This window comes from Trichechus manatus, unplaced genomic scaffold (assembly GCF_000243295.1).
Source record: "Trichechus manatus latirostris isolate Lorelei unplaced genomic scaffold, TriManLat1.0 scaffold00177, whole genome shotgun sequence".
Lineage (NCBI taxonomy): Eukaryota > Metazoa > Chordata > Mammalia > Sirenia > Trichechidae > Trichechus > Trichechus manatus.
This window is the reverse complement of record NW_004444113.1, coordinates 323632-344324: the sequence shown is the minus strand read 5'-3', so window position 1 is coordinate 344324 and position 20693 is coordinate 323632. Positions and strand designations below refer to the sequence as shown.

The 20693-nt window shown below is 48.0% G+C and overlaps 1 protein-coding gene across 2 annotated transcripts in view; it reads left to right on the top strand.

Annotated features, from left to right (window-relative positions):
• The window catches only part of TIAM1 (TIAM Rac1 associated GEF 1), a 156623-nt gene extending 138825 nt beyond the window's left edge, over positions 1–17798 (top strand). Inside the window, exons 21-26 of one of the 2 annotated variants that reach the window (XM_004386964.2) lie at positions 1282–1390; positions 6594–6652; positions 7161–7263; positions 10460–10547; positions 13574–13746; positions 17219–17798. In XM_004386964.2, the coding sequence (XP_004387021.1) occupies positions 1282–1390; positions 6594–6652; positions 7161–7263; positions 10460–10547; positions 13574–13746; positions 17219–17688 (1002 nt within the window). In that variant the 3' untranslated portion in view covers positions 17689–17798. The remainder of the gene's footprint in view (positions 1–1281; positions 1391–6593; positions 6653–7160; positions 7264–10459; positions 10548–13573; positions 13747–17218) is intronic. The other variant, XM_023741301.1, reaches the window with a different exon arrangement.
• Positions 17799–20693: the final 2895 nt, after the last annotated feature.

Genomic DNA, 20693 nt, shown 5'->3' with positions numbered 1-20693 from the left:
GCAGAGGTGTGATAGTCAGTGGTGACGGGTTACTCCGGAAAAGCAGGAAAAAAAAAACCTTTCTTCTTCTTCGAGGAGAATGGACTTTATACTGGAAAGGGTGGAATGATTTCGATTCTGCAAAAATAAAAACCTAGGAGAGAATGGGTCCTGAGGAAGTAGTACGGGAGGTATATCAGAGGGAGGGCATCCGACAGTTGGGGGTGGTTGCAAATGGAATGGGCTGTGGACTCTGATTGTTAGAATGTCTTGTCCTCTGACATTTTACACAGAGACCAGGTTAGAGACTAGATGATCATCCCACCTGTGATTAGGCTGTTGGGAGGGTCCGCACGTGGACGGGAGCTTGGAAGTTTGACAGGCTTGTAAGTGGGCCAGGAGTCCGTGGGTGGTGCAAATGGTTAACACGCTCAGCTGTGATCCTAAAGGTTGGAGGTTCAAGTCCCCCCAGAGGTGCCTTGGAAGAAGGACCTGGTGATCTACTTAGAGAACCTCAGCCTTTGGAAACCCCGTGGGGAGAGTCGCACTCTCTCACACATGGGGGTCGCAATGAGTCGGCGTCGACTCAGGTGGCACCTGGTGAGTGGAATGGAACGCATAGAGAAAGGTGGACAGGGTTGTGGAGAGCAGACACTGGAATTCCAAAGAAATCTTTGGAAGCATCCCGTCTGCATGACTCTAAAAGGAGACGAGGACTTGTCTAAGATGGTTTAGTGCTGGATCACCTGGCGCGGACGACGTGGACCTCGTGATCTCTGCAGACTCCAGTGCTCAGGCTGCCCGTGGTGAAAGAGGGATCTCCAAACTCCTCGTTCGCTGCTGCTTGCGTTAAAGCGAAACACCTTTTTTTTTTTTTTTTAAATGAGTAGGAAGAACAAGAAGAAATAATAGATTCCGCTGTTTCCCAGAGGACAGTGTCTCCTAGGGGAATTTAACTCCCAGGTGGAAGTGTCTGCAGTTTTCTGGGTGGATCTTTGTCATTGACAGCCAGTAGTGTCTTCTTGAGACACCGTCTCTATCTTAACACGAAACATCTCCAGTTTTGTAGCTCAGTTTTGACAGATTTACTGCATGTGAATTTTGGAGCCCCAATTTGTACCCTTTTTGTCACTTTTATTTTGAGATTTAGGTAGACAGACACCGGGGGAAAAAATGACTATGTTTTAGAGACAGTATTTCCATGAAGTAAAATTGACATCAGTCTGCCGAATGATAAGACATGGTGAAAATCTGTGTATTGAAAATGCCTCCCAGTAAGTCTGCTGTGTCCCTGGTTTTCAGGTTGCAGATCTGAGTATGGGGGACCTGCTTTTGCACACCACCGTGATCTGGCTGAACCCGCCGTCCTCGCTGGGAAAGTGGAAAAAGGAGCCAGAGTTGGCAGCGTTTGGTACGTAGTGGTAGAGGGTTTAGAAGAGGGGTAAAAAGGCTGGCTTATTTTCCAAAACAAGAACATCTCTTTTCCAAGACGCTATTTATTAAAATAAAGTTAATTATAGTGATCTGAGTGGGTCTTCCTGCTATTGCCACCAGCATCTCACAGATAGTAAATTAAACCTTCCAGTTAAATATGTACAACATGGCCACCAGCTACGTGGCTGTGCCCAAGTCTAGTTCAGGTATAAACATGCAGGCAGAGAAGGATTTTTTTTAAACTACTGCTGGTGAGTATAATTTCAAAATAATGGTTTGGTAATTAGTCAAGGAAGAATAAAGTGAAAAATCAGGACAACCCTGCCTCCATTTCTGAGGCCCCGTATCCTTGATCCTTTATTCTGTCTGTGTTGCTGTTTGTCACGCCAGGATTTAGAATAGAACGCAGTTCTCAGCTGAACGGTTGTGGCAACAAGGGTGCCTCGATCGGTTGTGAGTTGCATCTCAATCAGCTTGTTACTAATAACAGTGAAACTAGAGATGTTGCGAATGATTTATTTTTTAGTAAATCAGTTCAGATGGAGGCTGTTGCTGTAATTAGAAACCTCATGGGGCTGTGCTGCAATGTCCTTTCTCGAGAGAGGACAGTTTTGCGTTAGCACCCTGGGAATTATGCAGAGTCCAGGAAGGACGGCTTTTGTTGCAGTGTGAACGGTTGTGTACCGCAATGCAGTGCTGCTTCCGAGTCTAAAACCACCAAGAGTCCGTACTTTTGTTCCGTGTTGTATGTTTTCCTAGACTCCCTTCAGAAGATTCATGGGTAGTAACATAAAGTAATTCTACAGCATTTTCCATTCTCTTCACTTACCTTCTTTTTCGGGACCAGTGGGGCTTTGCTTAACCCAAAAAAACCCATTGCCATTGAGTTGATTCCGACTCACAAGGACCCTATAGGACAGAATAGAACTGCCTCATAGGGTTTCCAAGGCTGTAATCTTTACAGAAGCAGACTGTCACATCTTTCTCCTTCGGAGTGACTGGTAGGTTTGACGTGCTGACTTTTCCGTTAGCAGCCGAGCACTTAACCACTGTGCCACCAGGGCTCTGCTTCTTTATCTGAGCCCTTTTATCCTCCATGATGAGAACAAAGTATTCCTAAATGGGACATCACCTAGTGATACTAAAATCAGAGCGTTTAGTACAGAGATTTATTGGACACTTTCCTAGCTCATTCAGCTTTCATTGAGAAATGTAATGATCTTCCTAAAAGTTTCAAGGAGCCACTGCTTGTAGCTGTTGATGCAATTTCATAAAAGATAACAAGCAATTAAGTGGACAGGAAAGCATGGGACTAAAAATGATGTATAATGGAGTATTGGGGTATTTTAACATGTTGGTAGTTTTTGATCAGTGTTCTAGGCTGGGTTCTCTAAAGGAGCAAAACCAGTAAAGTGCATATATATATATACATATATATACGCGTATATATATATACATATATATACGCGTATATATATGTAGAGAGAGTTCTGTCTCAAGGAAATTTCTCATGCACTTGTGGAGGCTGGCAAGTCCCCAATCTGTGGGTCAGATGTCAGGCTGTAGGCTTCTACTGGCTCACGTGGTTGCAGGGGCTGATGAACCCAAAATTGGCACATCAGGAGGAAGGCTGCTGGCTCATGGGGTTGCAGGAGCTGGCGAATCCTAAGATCCACAGGTCAGGCAGCCAGATGTTGGCTCGTGTCCCAAGAACTGGAGGTCAGGTGATGATGAGTCAGATGCAGGATCCAGAGAGAGCTTTGCCAGAACATCCATACATATTGGATGTAGGCCACACCCCCAAGGAAACTGATTGGCTTTCAACTGATTGGCCTTTCAACTGATTGACTACTTACAGCAGATCGCAAAATGGAAGGTGATTACATAGTATCTGCCAAACCATTGAGAATCATGGCCTGGCCAAGTTGACACATAACCTTCACCATCTCTATGCGGGTGGGCGTGTTTGTTTCCTTTTACCACTTGTGATTCTTAGATGTGCAGTTTTCTTCTTGGAGAGGTCTGGGAGCTCCCTGATGCTTGCTTCTCAGTGGGTCACTTACAGGCCATAGGACATAAATGAAGAGATGACCTGGACCTGTTTCTAATGTTGGGCTAAAGACTAGCAAGCAGTTCCAGAGTTCAGCATTTGAATGTTTTGTGGCTTGTCCCCTGAATTTCACAAGTGTCATATAGTTAGAAGTGAGCAGCTTTAGAGTAAGGAAGTAATTTGCGTGGCAGAAAGTAGGAGTTGGTGAACATTTCCTATAAAGGGCCACATAGTAAATATTTTAGGCCTTGTGGTCCAAGGGGCCACACACAGAGCCAGAGGCAGCCATAGCCAGCGTGTAAATGGGTGAGCAGGGCGGTGACGGTGGGCTCTGCAAAATAGATGGCAGACTGGATTTGGCCCGTGGCGGTAGTTTGCCGAGCTGTGGTATAAAGGGGTCAGGAAATGCCTGTGTGGAGCTGTACGTACCAGTTGCACTGCAGGCTCAGATGGTGGGCCTGTGCGTGTGTGTGTGTGTGCATGCATGTGTGTGTGTGCACGTGTGTATGCATGTGTGCATGTGTGTGTGCGCATGTGCACGTGTACGTGTGTGCGCGGGTGCATGTGTGCGCGGGTGTGCGCGTGTACATGTGTGCATGTGTATGTGTGTCAGTGTGCGTGTGTGAGCGTACGTGTATGTGTGTGTATATGCGTGGACGTGTGTGTGCGTGTGTGCATGTGTAGGTGTGCGCGTATGTGTGTGTGTGCGCGTGTGTGCGTTTTTCTCCTCGTTTCTCTGTTCCCTGCCTCATGGGCTCCTTCTGAGAGGGAAGTGCAGGGTATGTGGCTCGAAGGAAAGTGAGCCCACAACACCTGTCCTGGTTGTGAATGGAGGCTACACACCCAAATCCCAGTGCACAACAGAGAGAGAAAACTCCGTAGGGCCCTAGTTAACCAGATGATAACTGTAAAGGCTGGCTGATAAAAGCCGAGCTTATCATGATTCAGATTCCTCTCCAGAGTAATCACAAAGGGACTTAAAATCGGGATTACGAACAAAGGCGGTCATCATAATGAGCTTATTGATTGATTCCCAGTCATTAAAACTGGCATGTTGGACAGTTTTGGTCAGGCTGAACTCCCAGAGCCTCAGAAATGCCCTTTGAGAGAAGGAACAGTTGCTATCAGGGAAGGAGGTTAATTCCCACCCAGCAGGCAGCTTTGGGGGCAAAATGTGGTCGTCTTTTGTTTTGGTTTAAATCTCCAATCTCAGGAAATAGTGCAGCTTTCTCTGAAACTGAAGCTGGTCTGCTGCCAACCAAAGCTGGGCAGAAAATGAACCAGATACAGTGAAGCCTGGGAGAGCCGGAACTCCACGGGACGGCCTTGCTTTTCTGGGTCTTGCAAGTTTTCCGCCTTTGACAGGGTGCGGTCTTACTACCACTTTTCTGTCGTCCCGTTAATGGAAGATGTTTGCGTTTTCCCTCTCTGACAGGTTTCCACCTTACACAGGTTCCGGCTTTCTCAGGTTTTACTATACTTTGGGTTGGTTTCCAGAGGGCCCTGAAGGCCAGACGGCCATCCCTCCGTATTCTCTGAACGTTCTTCTCCTCTGTGATTCTGTGCCTGGTACACCAGGCTATGCCCTCACCACCCACTGTGTGCCTGGGCCCCGGCTGTGCCTGGGTGTCAGGAGAGGAGCTGGAATCACTAGTGTTACACGTGTTTGGCCTTGTTGAAGGAATTCAGTGGAAGACTACGTACAACTCCATCATATCTCCCCAGTCGCCCCAAAATAAATTATGTACTCCCTCTCTTAAAGAGGTCATTAGGATCCAGTCTGTTTGGAGGCAGTGGCATTGTGTTTTATGTCAGAAACTAATTTTTGTTTCTTCTGGTCAAAAAGATGAATTATATTTCCTGAATTATGATAAAGTGTGCTTGTGTGTGTGTGTGTAAGCTCTTAGCTTAATTTATATAAATATAAATCACCTTGAAGCAATTTTATTATTTCTCTAGATGCTAAACTAGTTTTTTTTTTGCTGGATTTACATCAGTTTTTAAACTTGAAATCAGTTTTAAACTTGAAGTGGTACTGCCTTAGTTGTCTAGTGCTGCTGTAACAAATACCACAAGTGGGTGGCTGTCTTAGGCTGGGTTCTCTAGAGAAGCAAAACTAGTGAAGCATACACACACACACACAGAGATTTATCTCAAGGAAATGGCCCACACGGTTGTAGAGGCTGGCAAGTCCCAAGTCCATGTGTCAGGTGTCAGGCTGGAGGCTTCTCCTCACTCACGTAGCTGCAACGGCTGATGAATCCCAAGTTGGCTTAAGTTCCAAGAACCAGAGGTCAGATGATGATGAGCTGCATGCAGGATCCAGAGCTTTGCCAGAACATCCATATATATATTGGATGCAAGCCATACCCCAAGGAAACGCCCCTTACAACTGATTGACTGATCACATCAGATCACATCAGGGAGGATGATTACATCATTATGTAACTGCCAAACCTCTGAGAATCATGGCCCGGCTAAGTGGATACACCTTAACCATCACAGTGGCTTTAAAGAACAGAAATTTATTTTCTTATAGTTCTGGAGGCGAGAAGTCCAAGTCAGGGTTTTGGCTGTGTGGATTCCTTTCTCATCAGTAGCCTGGGTGTTCCTTGGTTCTCTGGTTCATGGAGGATCCTCACACAGTGTCTGTTTTCCCAGTATGTGAATGTGTCTGTGTGTGATCTGCTCTTTCTATAAGTAAGGAGTGGTGGGGTTTGGGATACACCTGGCACTGGCATGACCTTGTTAACATAACAAAGAAAACTCTACTTCCAAACGGGAACACACTTGCAGGTACTGGGGTTGGGATTACAATGTATATTTTTGGGGGGACACAATTCAATCCATAGCAAGTACCATAGTTCAAATTTTTTATTTCAACTAGAAGTTTCAGGGGCAGGTGGTATTTCCACGTGATGTAGACTGTGTTTATTTTTAATGTGGAAAATATTGCCTCCAGAAACTTTTGGTTTTCATAGCTGTGACGAGTGAATGGAAGGTCGGGTGGGAGTCAGTTGACTGGAACCTCGCTGTCCTCTTCGTAACTGTAGTGTTTATTACCGCAAGCGGTTGAAGTAAGGGGGAAACCCCAAGCATAACTGCCTTTATTTATTTATTGTTTTTCCAGTCTTTAAAACTGCTGTGGTCCTTGTGTATAAAGATGGCTCCAAGCAGAAGAAGAAACTTGTAAGACTTCTTATTTCACCCCATAGATTGAAAGTATCTCTCGCGCTATCTTCTCAGTTATGTCTGCGTAAGATTCTAGCCCTTAGTCAGGCACACCCCCTCTTAGGATTTCTTTTCTTTTTTCAGTATTGCTAACGACTCCCATCCTGCCGCCTTTCAGGCAGGCTCCTGTTTGGAGCCTGGAAGCGAACAGCTGTGTGCCTGCCCAGAACCTTCCTAACTCTATTTCCCCGTTCCCGATTCTTGTGTTGGGACCTATTTTCGCCTCTGTCCTGTGTCTCTCTCTTACCTATGTCTGGTTAGCACACTTCCTTGCACACCCTCAGCTTATCAATCACCTGGCCTCTCACTTTCTCATTTTCTGCTAGACGCAGGAGCGCGTGGGGTGGAGTTCCCTCGGGCAAGCCCTGGGCTCCAGGCTGAGAGTCAGCGGCAGGTTTAGGAGTAGCGGGGCTGGGCCAGGGGTGGAGAGGTTGTCCTGACGCATCGGGTTCCTTCTGTCCTGCAGGTAGGCGCTCACCGGCTTTCCATCTACGAGGACTGGGACCCCTTCCGATTTCGGCACATGATCCCTACCGAGGCTTTGCAGGTCCGAGCATTGGCAAGCGCAGGTAAGTTCTGACCCACTCTGGGGACGCGTTTCTGTGTGCACGTGAATTGTGTGTCTGAAGCCAGACAGGTAAGTTCTGACCCACGCTGGGGACGCGTTTCTGGTGTGCACGTGAATTGTGTGTCTGAAGCCAGATGCTTGGTCCAGCCACCCTGCCAGCTTCTAGTTTCCATGCTTAAACTTTGTTCCCCTTGATCTTTCATTCCCTTTTATTTACCCAGCCATTTATTAAATGTTTGAGTGGGTGAGTGAATGAGCCGAGTGAATGGTTGTAATGCCCTCAGAATTGCTCCGAGGAGTCTAGTCGTTCTGATATGTATATATTAATAACGTTACAGTGACTAATATTTGAGTAGCATCAGGTCTTCTAATTCTGGAAAGAATCCTTATGACTATGAGGAGACAAAGCCCGTGTAAATTGCTCACTTGCCTTGTAAGTGGGAGACCAAAAAAGACCACTAAGCTCCCAATGAGGCAGTTGGAGAAGCATTTTCTCTTTTTGCTCTGAAGTATTATAAATGTTTATCTTTTTTTTTTTATTGTGCTTTAAATGAAAGTTTACAGTTCAAGGTAGTCTCTCATACAAAAATTTATATATACATTGTTATGTGACCCTAATTGCTCTCCCTGTACTGTGACAGCACACTCGTCCTTTCCATCCCAGATTTCCCGTGGCCATTCAATCAGCTCCTGACCCCCTCTGCCTTCTCATCTCACCTCCGGACAGAAGCTGCCCATTTAGTCTCATGTATCTACTTGAGCCAAGAAGCACACTCTTCACGAGTATCATTTTACGTCCCACAGTCCAGTCTAATCTTTGTCTGAAGAGTTGGCCTCAGGAATGGTTTTAGTTTGGGGCTAGCAGAGAGTCCGGGGGCCACGTCTTCTGGGGTGCAAATGTTTATCTTTGGTTGAGTGTGAAGGCTTTTGACATGCGGGTGCTGCTTCTGTGCTCAGATGGTAGTGAGGTGAGCTGTGGGGTAGTGACAGATAGACTTGATAATACTTCAGATGATGTTTCAAACACATGAGAAGAGAGGTAAACTTAGCAGGGTTGACCAGGGAGGCAGCACAGTGAAACCTGTGAGCGCCGGAACTCGACGGCACGGCCTTGTTTCTCGGGGTCTCTCGGGATTCTTGCCTTCGACAGGGTGCAGTCCTACCACTCTTCCATCGCTTGTTTTACTTGAAAATACGTGCGTTTCTGCCTTACACGGGTTCCGGCTTTTGCAGGTTTTACTGTATTTATTGGAAACCCTGGTGGCGCAGTGGTTAAGAGCTCAGCTGCTAACCAAAAGGTCGGCAGTTCGCATCCACCAGGTGCTCCTTGGAAACCCTATGGGGCTGTTCTACTCTGTTCTATAGGGTCACTCTGAGTCAGAATCGACTCCACGGCAACAGGTTTGGCTTTTGGTTTTGGGACTCAGAGGCGCCATCCAGGGATGCATTTGGGGCCAAGTTCTGGAGAGGAGGAGTCGGCGATGGCTCTCCTAGGCACGTCTGGGAAGAAGCGTCTTTGGGGAGTCAAGTGGAAACTCTTGGCTTCACCCCTTCCTTATCCTGCTTGGACACCCGGTGTACCTTTCAGGTTGCAGAGACAGGCCTGGGGCAGGCCGCTGCAGGTTCACAATGGCCCCGTATTTCCATTTCACGCTTCTGGCGTCTAACGTAGGCGCAGGCGCTGAATTCTAAGTGTCCGATTTGTGCTGCTCAGCCTCTCCCTGTCCGCACTTGTCACCCTCTCCGAGCAATAAAACAGGATCTAATTCTCACAAACCAGCTCGGCCTCGTCACGAGCGTCATGAGGAGACACCTCTTCCGATGGTGGGAAGCCTTCAGTTACTCACCGTCATTGAACCAGATGCATTTTCCTTCACACAGTCATGCCTTGCTCAGACCTGTAGAGCGCAGGATAATTATCTGCTGTAGGAAGTCTCAGAAAGGGTTCTCTCTGTGCTCCCACTCTTTGCCTTGTTAGTTATGATTTGATTTGCAGAACTGATTGACATGTGAATTTGCGGGAACCCTTATGTTGTAAGACTAGAAACAGTTATAAAGCATTTTGAGATTTAGGCACGTAACTACTAGCATTGCCTTACTCTGCGGTCTTAGTTTGTGAATTATCTAGTTCTTAGATTTCCTTGTGCCTGGTTTATAAACAGGAAAACTTATGTCTATAGCAGAACTGCAGACTTCGCAGCCAGGAATTTTGCCTTCATTGAGGACTAAATGTATAAAGACTTTCAGTTTTGAAAACAAAGCTATCTTTGTGATGTGACGTTCCATTCTCCCCCTCTACTTTTCGTTCAAATCAAGTTTAAAACCATTGAGATAAAAGCTAACTTTGATGGACCTACCAACACATCCCTCCTTATGAAATATATTCCAGTGGATATGAGGATCAGAAAGTGGACTTTCTAGATTTCCGTCTTCATTTGGGAAATCATCTGACACTCTGTGAATGGTTCCCGGTTGAGGTTCAATGCTGTGGGCACATGGAGGGTTTGTGAGCAGAGCACTGAGCCGCTGGGCAAGAAGGAGACCTCATGGTGGGTGGTGAGATGCCTGCAGTGAATGGTTCCTTTCACAAACACTTTATTCAGGGCTTGAAATAAAATGGTTATCTAAACTTCACTAGGCCTAGAAATTACTTTATAACTCTCTCACACCTTCTTGGCCTACTATTTTGGCCTCGGAACGAGAGGGCTGAGAAAGAGGAGGCCCGTTAGGTTGCCAGAGCAGGCCCAGGGCACTTGGCCTGGGTGCTTAGTGGGATGGCTCCCCATGGACCACTGTGGACCTGCCCCTTTGTACCCCGGCCTGATGAAATCTTCCTGGGAATCGTGGGCTCAGTCTCGTCCAGCTTTTGCCAGAAAAACTAAGCACTTAATTGAAATAATTGCCCAACACACTTAGCAGCTGAAAGGGCCAGTTCTTCAGTCAACATGATTAAATGATTGTCCTTTGAGAACAGCTAGGGGATTTTAGCACCTGGAGATATTCCAAGTGTTCTCTCTCTTCCCGTCCGTTAAGCTTACAGCCACTTCGTGTCTTCCTGTCACAGAGTCATAGTGAGGTTCCGTTGGTCTTAGACTGCTTTGTGCTGTGTGATCTTAATGCAGAGCATGGGGAATGCTTTTGTAAAAATGCAAGTAAATCTATTTCAAATGTGCCTGAATTTGTTTTAATTTATCTAGATGCAGAAGCAAATGCTGTGTGTGAAATTGTCCATGTAAAATCCGAGTCTGAAGGGAGGCCAGAGAGGGTCTTCCACCTGTGCTGCAGGTGAGTCTACAGGCTGAAGTCGACCGTGGGGCGCAGAGGGAAGGAAGGTGGCTGTGCTTTGCCCCTCTGTGCTCTATAAACCAGCGTCTGCCGCCCTGGACGCTACATGCTTTGTCTTATTCAGGGTTTCGTAAAGCAGCAGTAATTGGAGAAGTTAAACTAGTTTTATTAGAATATGGACAGTAACCTGGTTCATTTAATACCTTTTTGAAAGAAAATATAAACTTTCAAATGTATTGAACATACAAAAGAGGGCTTTCTTCCCATTTGATGGAGCAGAAGGACGTGGTCATCATCTGACAGTTTGTTCTGATATGCGGAGACATCTCTGAACAGCAGGGCAGAGGCCCCGGGGGAGGCGGTGAGCGTGTGCAGGTCTTACCTGGATTCTTCCTCATTAGAGACTCTGCAGCGTTGGCAGGTTGGCGTACGTTGCTCCGGATCACCCACAGATCCTTGGTGGAAGCTGAACTTGTAATGTCTTCTAGTTCTGTGAGAATCTGAGACCTTTCTGCATGTGCAGCCTGTTATGGGTTGAATTGTGTCCCCCGCAAAGATGTGTTGGAATCCTAACCTGTACCTGCGGATGTGGTCCCATTTGGATATAGGCTTTTCTTTGTTACATTAACGTGGCCCAGACAACGTACGGTGTGCTGTAAACCTGATCACTTGGGTTAGAAAAAGAACAGCATAGTCACAGAGACAGGCAGGCACCAGTGGGGGAAAGATGGGTGCCACGTGGAGACCACCAAGGAACCAAGGAACACTGGGGCCACAGAAACGGAAAGACATCTTCCCCCAGAGCCAACAGAGAGCGATCCTTCCCGTAGAGCTGGTGGCCTGAATGTGGACTTCTAGCCTCCTAAACCGAGGAAATAGTTTTCTGTTGGTTAAATCCACCCACTGTAGTATTGTTGTTACAGCAGCACTAGCAAAGGAAGACACAGCCACTTCTCAAGTTTGTTAGTTTTGCCTAAAGATATTGAGATGCATAGCCAATAGCCAGCGTTCCAGCATATTTGACTTCAAATATGATTGATGTTTAATCATACTTTAATTGGCCTAATATCAAAATACATAGACACTCAGTAATCTACTCAATATTACTTGATAAACCTACAGTGAGTAGTATACTATGGATTGCCCCCCAAATTAAACCGTACCAATATTATAATGATTGTTACCGATATAGTGCTGTTGCCCAGGTGGTGCAGTGGTTAAGAGCTCAGGCTGCTAACCAAAAGGCCGGCAGTTCGAATCCATCAGCGGCTCCTTCGAAACCCTATGGGGCAGTTCTGCTCTGTCCTGTGGGGTCGCTATGAGTTGAAATCGACTTGATGGCACTCAATTTTTTTTTTTTTAAATTGCAAATACAGGAGCGGGCACATTTTCTAAGCATATACTGGGCTAAAACGCTTTGCATGCATTGTTTCATTTACTCAGAGCTGGGGACTGTTACCCCATTGTACAAATGGGGATCCAGGGCTCTTAGAGAGTCTTTGCCTGAGGTCTTATAGCAGGCAAGCACCGGCCCACAGGTGGGACTGACGTCAAAGCTGGTGCTTTGTTTCTGATCACCTTTCTGTGTTGGGTGACAGGGTGGGGGGAGGGTGGCGAGGGGAGACGGATTTCCCAGCAGGTCATCAGGATTAGAATCGAAACTTTCCTCCGATAATTCACATGTGGGTTGAGCTTCATCTTTACCGCCTATTTGGGCGAATCCACTTGTGATTATTTGGTAAAGTCCACGGGGTCCAGGGAGCCCTAGAGATGCCGTCTTAGTTTTAACAAGGGAGAATGAAAGATTCTTTTGAAACCCTCCTGGGTAAAAATACTGAGAATTTAACAGGAGAAGTAACCTGTTGTTTTTGTTAGTCGCCGACAAGTGGGCCCCTAGAACATGGTGCCCCGTAACAGTGGGGGATCCATAGTCTTACTCTGGAAGCGCCACTGAAACCTGTTCAGCATCCTAGCGGCACGCAGGCCTCCCCTGACAGACGGGTGGAGGCTGCTCGTGAGGGGCGTTGGCCAGAATCAAACCTGGGTCTCTTATGAGGAAGGGGGGCGTCCTGCCACTGAACCAGCACTGCCACCACCAACTCTTGACCCAGGGGGTACTTTTTTCCCATGGGTGTTAGGACTTGGGAAGATATTGAGTTCTCTGCGATGTAGTATTAATATTCATGTGTTGCAGCGTGTCATGGGAGGAGTTCATATCTAACAGGACTACAACTCTGGAGGACACTAAGGTGTTGGGACGTCATTCTTAGGTAGCTCTGCGGAACCTCAAGGATCTTGTGATTCGTTTTGTCCCCCAAAACATTTTAGAACAAAAGCTTCTGCCTTAAGTGCCGTGAGCAACGTCTGTCAGCTTCTGGGTGCTGTGTCTGTCTGTCCGTTCATTAGTGGACTGTTGTTACTGTTAGTTGCCATGGAGTCGGTTTTGACTCATGACGACCCCACGCCTGCGGAGCAGAACTGCTGCATTGGGTTTTCTTGGCTGTAATCTTTATGGAAGCAAATCACCAGGCCTTTCTTCCGTGGTGGGTTCGAACCACCAACCTTTAGGTTTGAAGTCAAGTGTAAACCATTAGCACCACCTAGGGAGCTTCACAGATTCTTCTTGTGAAGTCGCTGTTGAGTTGATGCCAACTCAGAGGGACCCCATGGGTACAGAGTAGAGCTGCTCGATAGGGCTTTCAAGGCTGCAACCTTTCAGAAGCAGATGGCCAGGGCTGTCTTCCGCGGCACCTCTGGGTGGGTGTGAACCACCAACCTTTTGGCTAGTGGTGGAGCACTTACCCATCTGTACCACCCAGGGACTTCATCATTAGTGGATGGCTCTGCCCAGATCGGCTACAGGGGAAGGAGTGTGTGAAAACGTCCCTCAGCCTAGAGGTGGGAGTCCTGGCCTCGGTCTTGAACCCTTGCTCCTGGGCGGTGTGTGTCTGACCGCAGCTGGCAGCATTAGAAGCGGCCGTGTGCTGAGCACCGCTTCCCTAACTCATGTGATTCTTCTCCCGTAGCTCCCCAGAGAGCCGGAAGGAGTTCCTGAGGGCCGTGCACTCCATCCTGCGTGACAAGCACAGAAGGCAGCTCCTCAAAACCGAAAGCCTTCCCTCGTCCCAGCAGTATGTCCCTTTTGGAGGAAAGAGATTGTGTGCGCTGAAAGGGGCCAGACCGGCCATGAGCAGGGCAGGTACTGTGGGGATCCCGACGTTCACGATCCCTGTCACCCCGACTCCGCTCTAGGGCCCGCCAGTTTGACCTCCTTGCCGAGCCAGGCAGACGTAGGTGTGGCCTCGTGGGGGCTGACGATGCAATAGAGGTTTTCCCTGGTTGGTACAAGGGTCCTTGCCTTTGCCTCTGGTCCTTTCGGCTCCCTGGGGATCTGCCCTCTGGTGACTCCTCCTGCTCTCCCTCCCAGCCTGCCCCTCGCTGCCCTCCTGCCCCTGGCTGGTGAGCTCCTCTTTCATGCGCCAGCCAGGAACTGGGGGCTCCTCTTTCCGGAGAGGCTGTCCGAGCTGCCTGTGCAATGGGAGTTGCTGCTTTGCATGACGGCCAGCTTTGTCTAGCAGAAAGCCGTGTGTCACGTCTCACAGGGCCACAGCCCGCTGTTCTCAGTAAGGGTTCTAGGTGCGGGGAGTCAGGTGATGTGGGGTTTTTACACTCGCCTTGTGCTTGCATCTTTATTTTTAGCCTCGCTGTTAATTTGAGGAAGCCTGGAGCTGCAGTTGGAAAAGAGGAATCCAGAGTGTAAATGGTCCCGGAGTAAATATTCCTTTAGGACTTACCACTCTGGATCAGTGAGGAAGGAAGGTCAATATGGCCACCTGCAAGGGACAAGTGACAGTAAAATATTTCTAGGAAGAAAGATGTTTTCCTAATACTCATGTACTTATTGACATCAGGATGTCCACGTTTTCATAACTCCTTTCCTAAGAGGCAGCTTGGGATTCCGCAGGAGGAGTTCCAGTGAAGGAGGCTGACTTTGCCTTTGCCAGAACGGTCTCGGACCTCTGTCCCCATGCTCTGCCCGCCTGTTCTCCATGGCGGTGAAGAGGCGTAGGTGGAACTATGAACAGTGGAAGGTTTCTATAGCTGTAACCTACGTACCATTGATATGGGATTATTGCATCCTTTAAGCACCTTAGGTTTAACTAACAATCGGGGGTTAGTTATCTTAAATCTGCTCTCCAATCAAGTGATGAGAATTTATTGAAATTTAGTGTAGCGGATGTCCAGTGCTCTGCTGGGTTCTCCAAGGTACCCGGATGGTGTCACATACCTCCTCGCCCACAGCTCCCGGGGTCCCCGTAGAAGAAGGGTTCACGTGTCCTTTTGTATCTCACTGTAGAGAATTTCGCCTCAGAATTCTCTCACCTGCTCCCTTTGCTTTCCAGGGCATATTTCATAAGGATTGGGAATATTAGTCCCAACCTAAGGGAGCCCAGTCTGTCTGTCATTGGCTAGGTTTCAGCTGCTGATCAATGAACCCAAATGTAGAGCCGTATTTACTTTGAAACTAGGCACTTTTAGTCTGGAGGACACTCAGAAGTTTTCTGGCCGGGACTCCTTTGGACCCCCAGATAGAAGAAAGCTAACCCAACGCATAACCTCCACCATCATGAACAGCCAGAGAACGCCTTGACGTCATAGCCTGTTGGATTTGACTGAGGGAAGGATTTTCTGCCCAGTGGCTGGGTTTTGGCCGAAGAAAGTATTTCTCCCTCACTGTCATCAGGGCCTCATGTTAGATAGTTTTAAAATGGTGCCCAAGTGGATGGGTACAGTACTAGCTTAACAGCGAACACTGGGAATATTCAAGCCTGTGTTTGTCTCCCTGAGGGACTGGGAGACACCCGGTCACAATCGCTGGTTATTAGGCATCCCTTTAATAGCTGAGAGATACCCATGCTTCATTTTGCATTGTCATGAGTATCCCGGTTGTTCATTTCTCTTTCCATTCCGTTTGGATAGGATCTTAAAGCTTGATATCTTGACTCAGTCCTAAGTCTCAAAAGACTGGACATCGGGCCAACAACCCAATGAAATTATATACATATATTTTGTTTCAGTATTTTCTTGTGAAGCATTTCAGACACACAGAACAGTTGAAAGAGTTGTACGGTAAACATAACGACCACCTATTTTGTATAATTAATATTTTTCTCTGTTTTCATTATCACATATCTGTCCATCTGTCATCCATCCACCATCTTGTTTTTTGGCACTTTTCAAAGTTGCAGACATGAGCACACTTTACCCCGAAATACTTCAGCATTAACACACACTTCCAATAACCCAGTTTTGATTTGAGGTAGTTCTAACTAGTGACTGGAGTGAGGACTCAGGCTCCACCGTGGTGATGTCGAGATAAATTAGACAGGAAGTTTTGATTCTTCCCAACGGCAGAGGGCTTTTTCTGTGATCTCTTCTTCAGTTTTTCCTGGAAATGGCTTTCATTTCCCTTCTCAAATCAGAGTGGTTTGTGGTTCTAGCAGCACTGAGGCAATTTAACGGTTTGTAGGCCTAGGTTTCAGGAAAGCACTTTGGGCTCTTCCCCTCCCTTTGAATGCGTGTCATATTTTATCTCCTCGTCTCTAATGTAACAGCCGTTAACCAGCAAGGTGGAAGCTGCAGCCCTCCCTGTGAGCCATCTTCCTGTTTGTGTGTGGTGGGCTTGTGTGTTTGCTTGGTTGGGCGGTGTTTTTTGTTTGTTTCGAATAATTTTGGCTTCCTAGAAGGTAGTAGGATGAAAGGATGAGTTCAAAGATGTCTTATTCTTGACTCTCAGTCACTTCGTATGGTGCTTGGTTGATCCAGTACTTGCCTGTCTTATGCTGTTTCTCCTTTTACCTGCTCACCGATATTTTCATTGCTTTATTGGAGGGAAATTGGGGATACACAGAACGCAGTGGAGGAGGGCCGAAGGCTCAGTGACTTCACTGTACCGACTGTCAGTGAGGGGGCAGGAACATGATCGGAAGGAAGCTTGCTGCCTCTGAGAGCCTCTTTTCTGTGCACTCTGTCAGAGGGGTAGGGTGCCTTAATTTAACTGCACATCCTCAAGAAATGCTGCGTTTAATTCCCCAGAAAGCAACATAACTTGAGCCAGTGCTTTGGCCTATTCGATACATCTGGTGGGTTTTAACCAGCAGAGGGAACCCGAGAAGCACGCCCTGCCCTCCTAAAGAGTATCCCAACTAGATGCCCCCCCAGCCAGCCCCGGCATCCTCAGAGCTTGGAGCCCTGGGCAGGTCCTGATGCCAGCTCCCTGACTAATCCCCAGGTGAGGGGACTTCTGAGAGGAGCAGGAGTCTGTTACCTGTCTCCAGGTGCGCAGGTTAGCACACTAGACGGTTCTTTCAGAGGGCCCTCATCTCCTTTTTCACGCAACCTACAATTCTCCCAGGTCCCCTCCCTGCCCCCTCACCTTCCAGTCAGTTGCACTGACACCTCCTCTGCCCAGGCATCTGTGCAAGACAAGGGCTCTGGCCCATGACCCCAAGATGGACCGGTGAAATCGGGAGCGCTCGCCCCAAATGCGATCAGGGCGCGGAACGCAGTCCGTTTGGTTTTCGCTTTGCTTTTCCTGTATTTACTGTCTGGGTTTCCATCTCACGTAAAGTGTGCGGGGGTTTTACTTTTCTCTCTGTGTGTGTGTGCAGTGTCCGCCCCAAGCAAGTCTCTTGGGAGGAGGAGGCGGCGACTGGCTCGCAACAGGTTTACCATTGACTCGGACGCCGTCTCCGCCGGCAGCCCGGAGAGAGAGCCCCCGCAGCCGCCCAGGGGCGGGGACACTGACCGCTGGGTCGAGGAGCAGTTTGACCTTGCGCAGTATGAGGAGCAGGATGACATCAAGGAGACAGACATCCTCAGTGACGACGACGAGTTCTGTGAGTCGGCGAAGGGCGCCTCGGTGGACAGAGAGCTGCGGGAGCAGCTTCAGGCTGCCTCCATCAGCCAGCGGGACAGGGGCCGCAAAGCCCTGGACAGTCACGCATCCCGGATGACGCAGCTCAAGAAGCAGGCCGCACTGTCGGGCATCAACGGGGGCCTGGCGAGCTCGGGCGAGGAGGTCATCTGGGTGAGGCGCGAAGACTTCGCCCCGGCCCGGAAGGTCAACACGGAGATCTGAGCACACGCGTTCCGGTGGGAGCGCGTGGAGCGGCCCTCTCCTTCCGCGCTCTGCCTGCACGCCACCCGCTCTTCAGTGCACTCCTGAGCCCTCCTGGGCGTGCAGGAGATCGGCCCTTTTGGCTCCGCCAGAATCGCCCTCCAGCGCACTCCTGGGCCTTTCTGGGCATGCAGAACCGTCCTCCAGCACACTCCTGGGCCCTCCTGGGCAGGCAGGAGAACCGCCCTCCTGGGTCCGCCCGCCAGTGCAGGAGAACCCCCGCATCCAGCGCACTCCTGGGCCCTCCTGGACGTGCAGGAGAACCACCCTCCTGCGCCTGCCCTCGGGTGCAGGAGAACCGCCCTCCTGCGCCCTCCTTTGCGTGCAGGAGAACCGCCCTCCTGGGTCTGCCTGCAGGTGCAAGAGAACCGCCCTCCTGCGCCCTCCTTTGCGTGCAGGAGAACCGCCCTCCTGGGTCTGCCTGCAGGTGCAAGAGAACCGCCCTCCTGCGCCTGCCCTTGGGTGCAGGAGAACCGTCCTCCTGTGCGTGCAGGAGAATCCGCCCTCCCGGGTCTGCCCGCAGGTGCAGGAGAACGACCTTCCTGGGTCCTCCTGGGCATGCAGGAGAACCGCCCTCCTTGGTCTGCCCGCGGGTGCAGGAGAACCGCCCTCCAGCGCACTCCTGCACACACGGTTCGGGCAGCTGACTCTGTTCTGAAGCCATGCAGCCCCCGACTTTGTCGTTTCTGACAACAGCATCAGAAAGAATTGTTCCGAATTCTAAATAAGCTCGAGTCCTATCTTCTGTATATTACCAAGGGCTTTTATTTATTCTCAATGAATCAGGGCCTGAAGAATTAAAAAAAAAAAAAAAGATTCCATAGCACTGGAAAGCAAATCTGCCCTTCCCCAGGAATATGTACGGCGGATGAGTTGAAGGGATAGCGCAAACAAAGTGATTGCTGCATTTGAAACCAACCTGCGCGTCGTCTCCCGGGCCAGCGGGGAGTCCACCTTCAAACCCGCAGCAAAGCGGAACTCCTGCCCAGCGGCAGTGTCCCCACTCCTCCCCCTCTTCAGTGTCTGAGAATATCTGTGTATTTTAGGGATGTGTGAGGAGAGGGTGGAGATTTATGTTGGGATGAACTTTTTTTTTCCTTCTGTTTTGGTCTACGGCTGGTCAGTGTTCGAAGCTCTAGTTTTGCATAGAATTATAAAGACGCCAGACTCTTTGCAAAGAGATCCAAATTTATCACTTGAAAAATAGAAAAAAATAACTATTTTTTGTATTTTCCCTGAGAAACAGGGCACAAACAGGTGAGAATTTTACAGTGTTCACGTAACTCTTGAGTTGAAAAAATAAAAAAAAAATGAGGATATAACCTTTTACAGAGAGAGTGAGGCATGGTGATTTTCTATTTATATATGAAAGACCAACAAGAAACTCATGCTTAGGGTTCCCTTTTTTTCCCAAGAAAATGATTTTTCTTTTTTTTTTAAATGTCTGAATCTGTATCTGAGACGGGAGTTTGGTTGGATTAAACAAGACACGGAATGGGCAGTGTGTGTGTGTCTGTTGCTTAGGGTTATGGCGGGGGAGCCTCCTTCTCCTAGGGCTGCTGTGGCGATTGTCAGTTTTCCCATCAGAACCGCATCTTCACCCATAGATGACTCACGCCCTTCCCGACAGTCCACGACCAACCTTAGCGAAACCACCTCTTCAAAGACGTCTCTTGGGTCTCACGCTTTCCTTCACACCAATGAAACAGGGTAAACACGCCAACACGCTTCACGTCCTAAACAGATTTCCAATGAGGAAGAACAAAAACAAGTTATAGCACTTTCAATTTTTTTTATTAATAAAAAAAGGTTTATAGCTTTTTTTCTCTCCCCATTTCACAACGTCCACTTCCTAAGAAGGGTTTAAATAATATGAAAACTTTCTTTTTGGGGGAAAATATCTATTTGGTGTTTGACACATCAGTAGGTACTTTAAAGACCTGAATTTTATAGTAGCTGTAGGAACTATATTTTATAAAAATCAGTGATGACTTTATATTTCCAGATCACAGAGAGTTCAGAACATCATGCTCCTGCTCCTGCTTGCTTGACCTGCTTCCCGCCCCTCCCCCTCCCCTTTCGGGTCTCCAGGGCTTTGAGCTTGATCTTTTGAAAGTTTTATTCTATTAAAGTTTTGCTATATCTTCTGGTTTTCTTGAAAAAGCTTTAGAATGGTTTCTATACCCTTTGTATCACTGCATTGTTCCGTACCATCTCTGGTTCGATTGTGTTGGGATGGAGAACGGAATCAGAGGCTTCTAACATCGCATCTGCTAGCCCCACTGCAGCGGGCTCGTTTGAAAATGCTGGGAAGTTTGGTGCTTGGAGAGGGTACCATTGTCTCTTGTATATAAGGTCATGATGTGTCTATGTCCAAAGTTCTTATATATTTCTTTTATAAGCTGAAAGAAGGTCTATTTTTATGTTTTTAGGTCTATGAATGGAACGTTGTAAATGCCTGTCAAACAATAAAAATATTGAAATGTGTCCGGACGGTCCTGTGCTTTTTTTAAACGATGGGAGGATGAGTATGGGCTGTTGGCAGGAGGGAGCGCATGGGAGGAAATTCTTGGGGATGCCCTTTTTTTTTTTTTACAGTGACTGTCATGACCATCTAAGCGCTCGGTCGGCGGTTCGAACCCACCAGCCACTCCGAGGGAGAAAGACGTGGTAGTGTCTTTCTGTAGAGATTACAGCCTTGGAAACCCTATGAGGCAGTTCTGCTCTGTCCTATAGGGTCACCATGAGTCAAGATCCACTCGAGGGCAATGAGTATCTTTTTTTTTTTTTTTTTTTTTTTTGGGTCATGACCATTGAGGGAGAGGTGCCTTGATAAAGCCTGAGTTGAGTTTTTAACAAAAAGATATCCCAGTTGGTCGGCATCTTGGTCTAAAGATCTGGAGAAAGACGGATTTTAAAAACCCAAACCAAACCTGTTGCCGTCAATTCGATTCCGACTCAGTGAC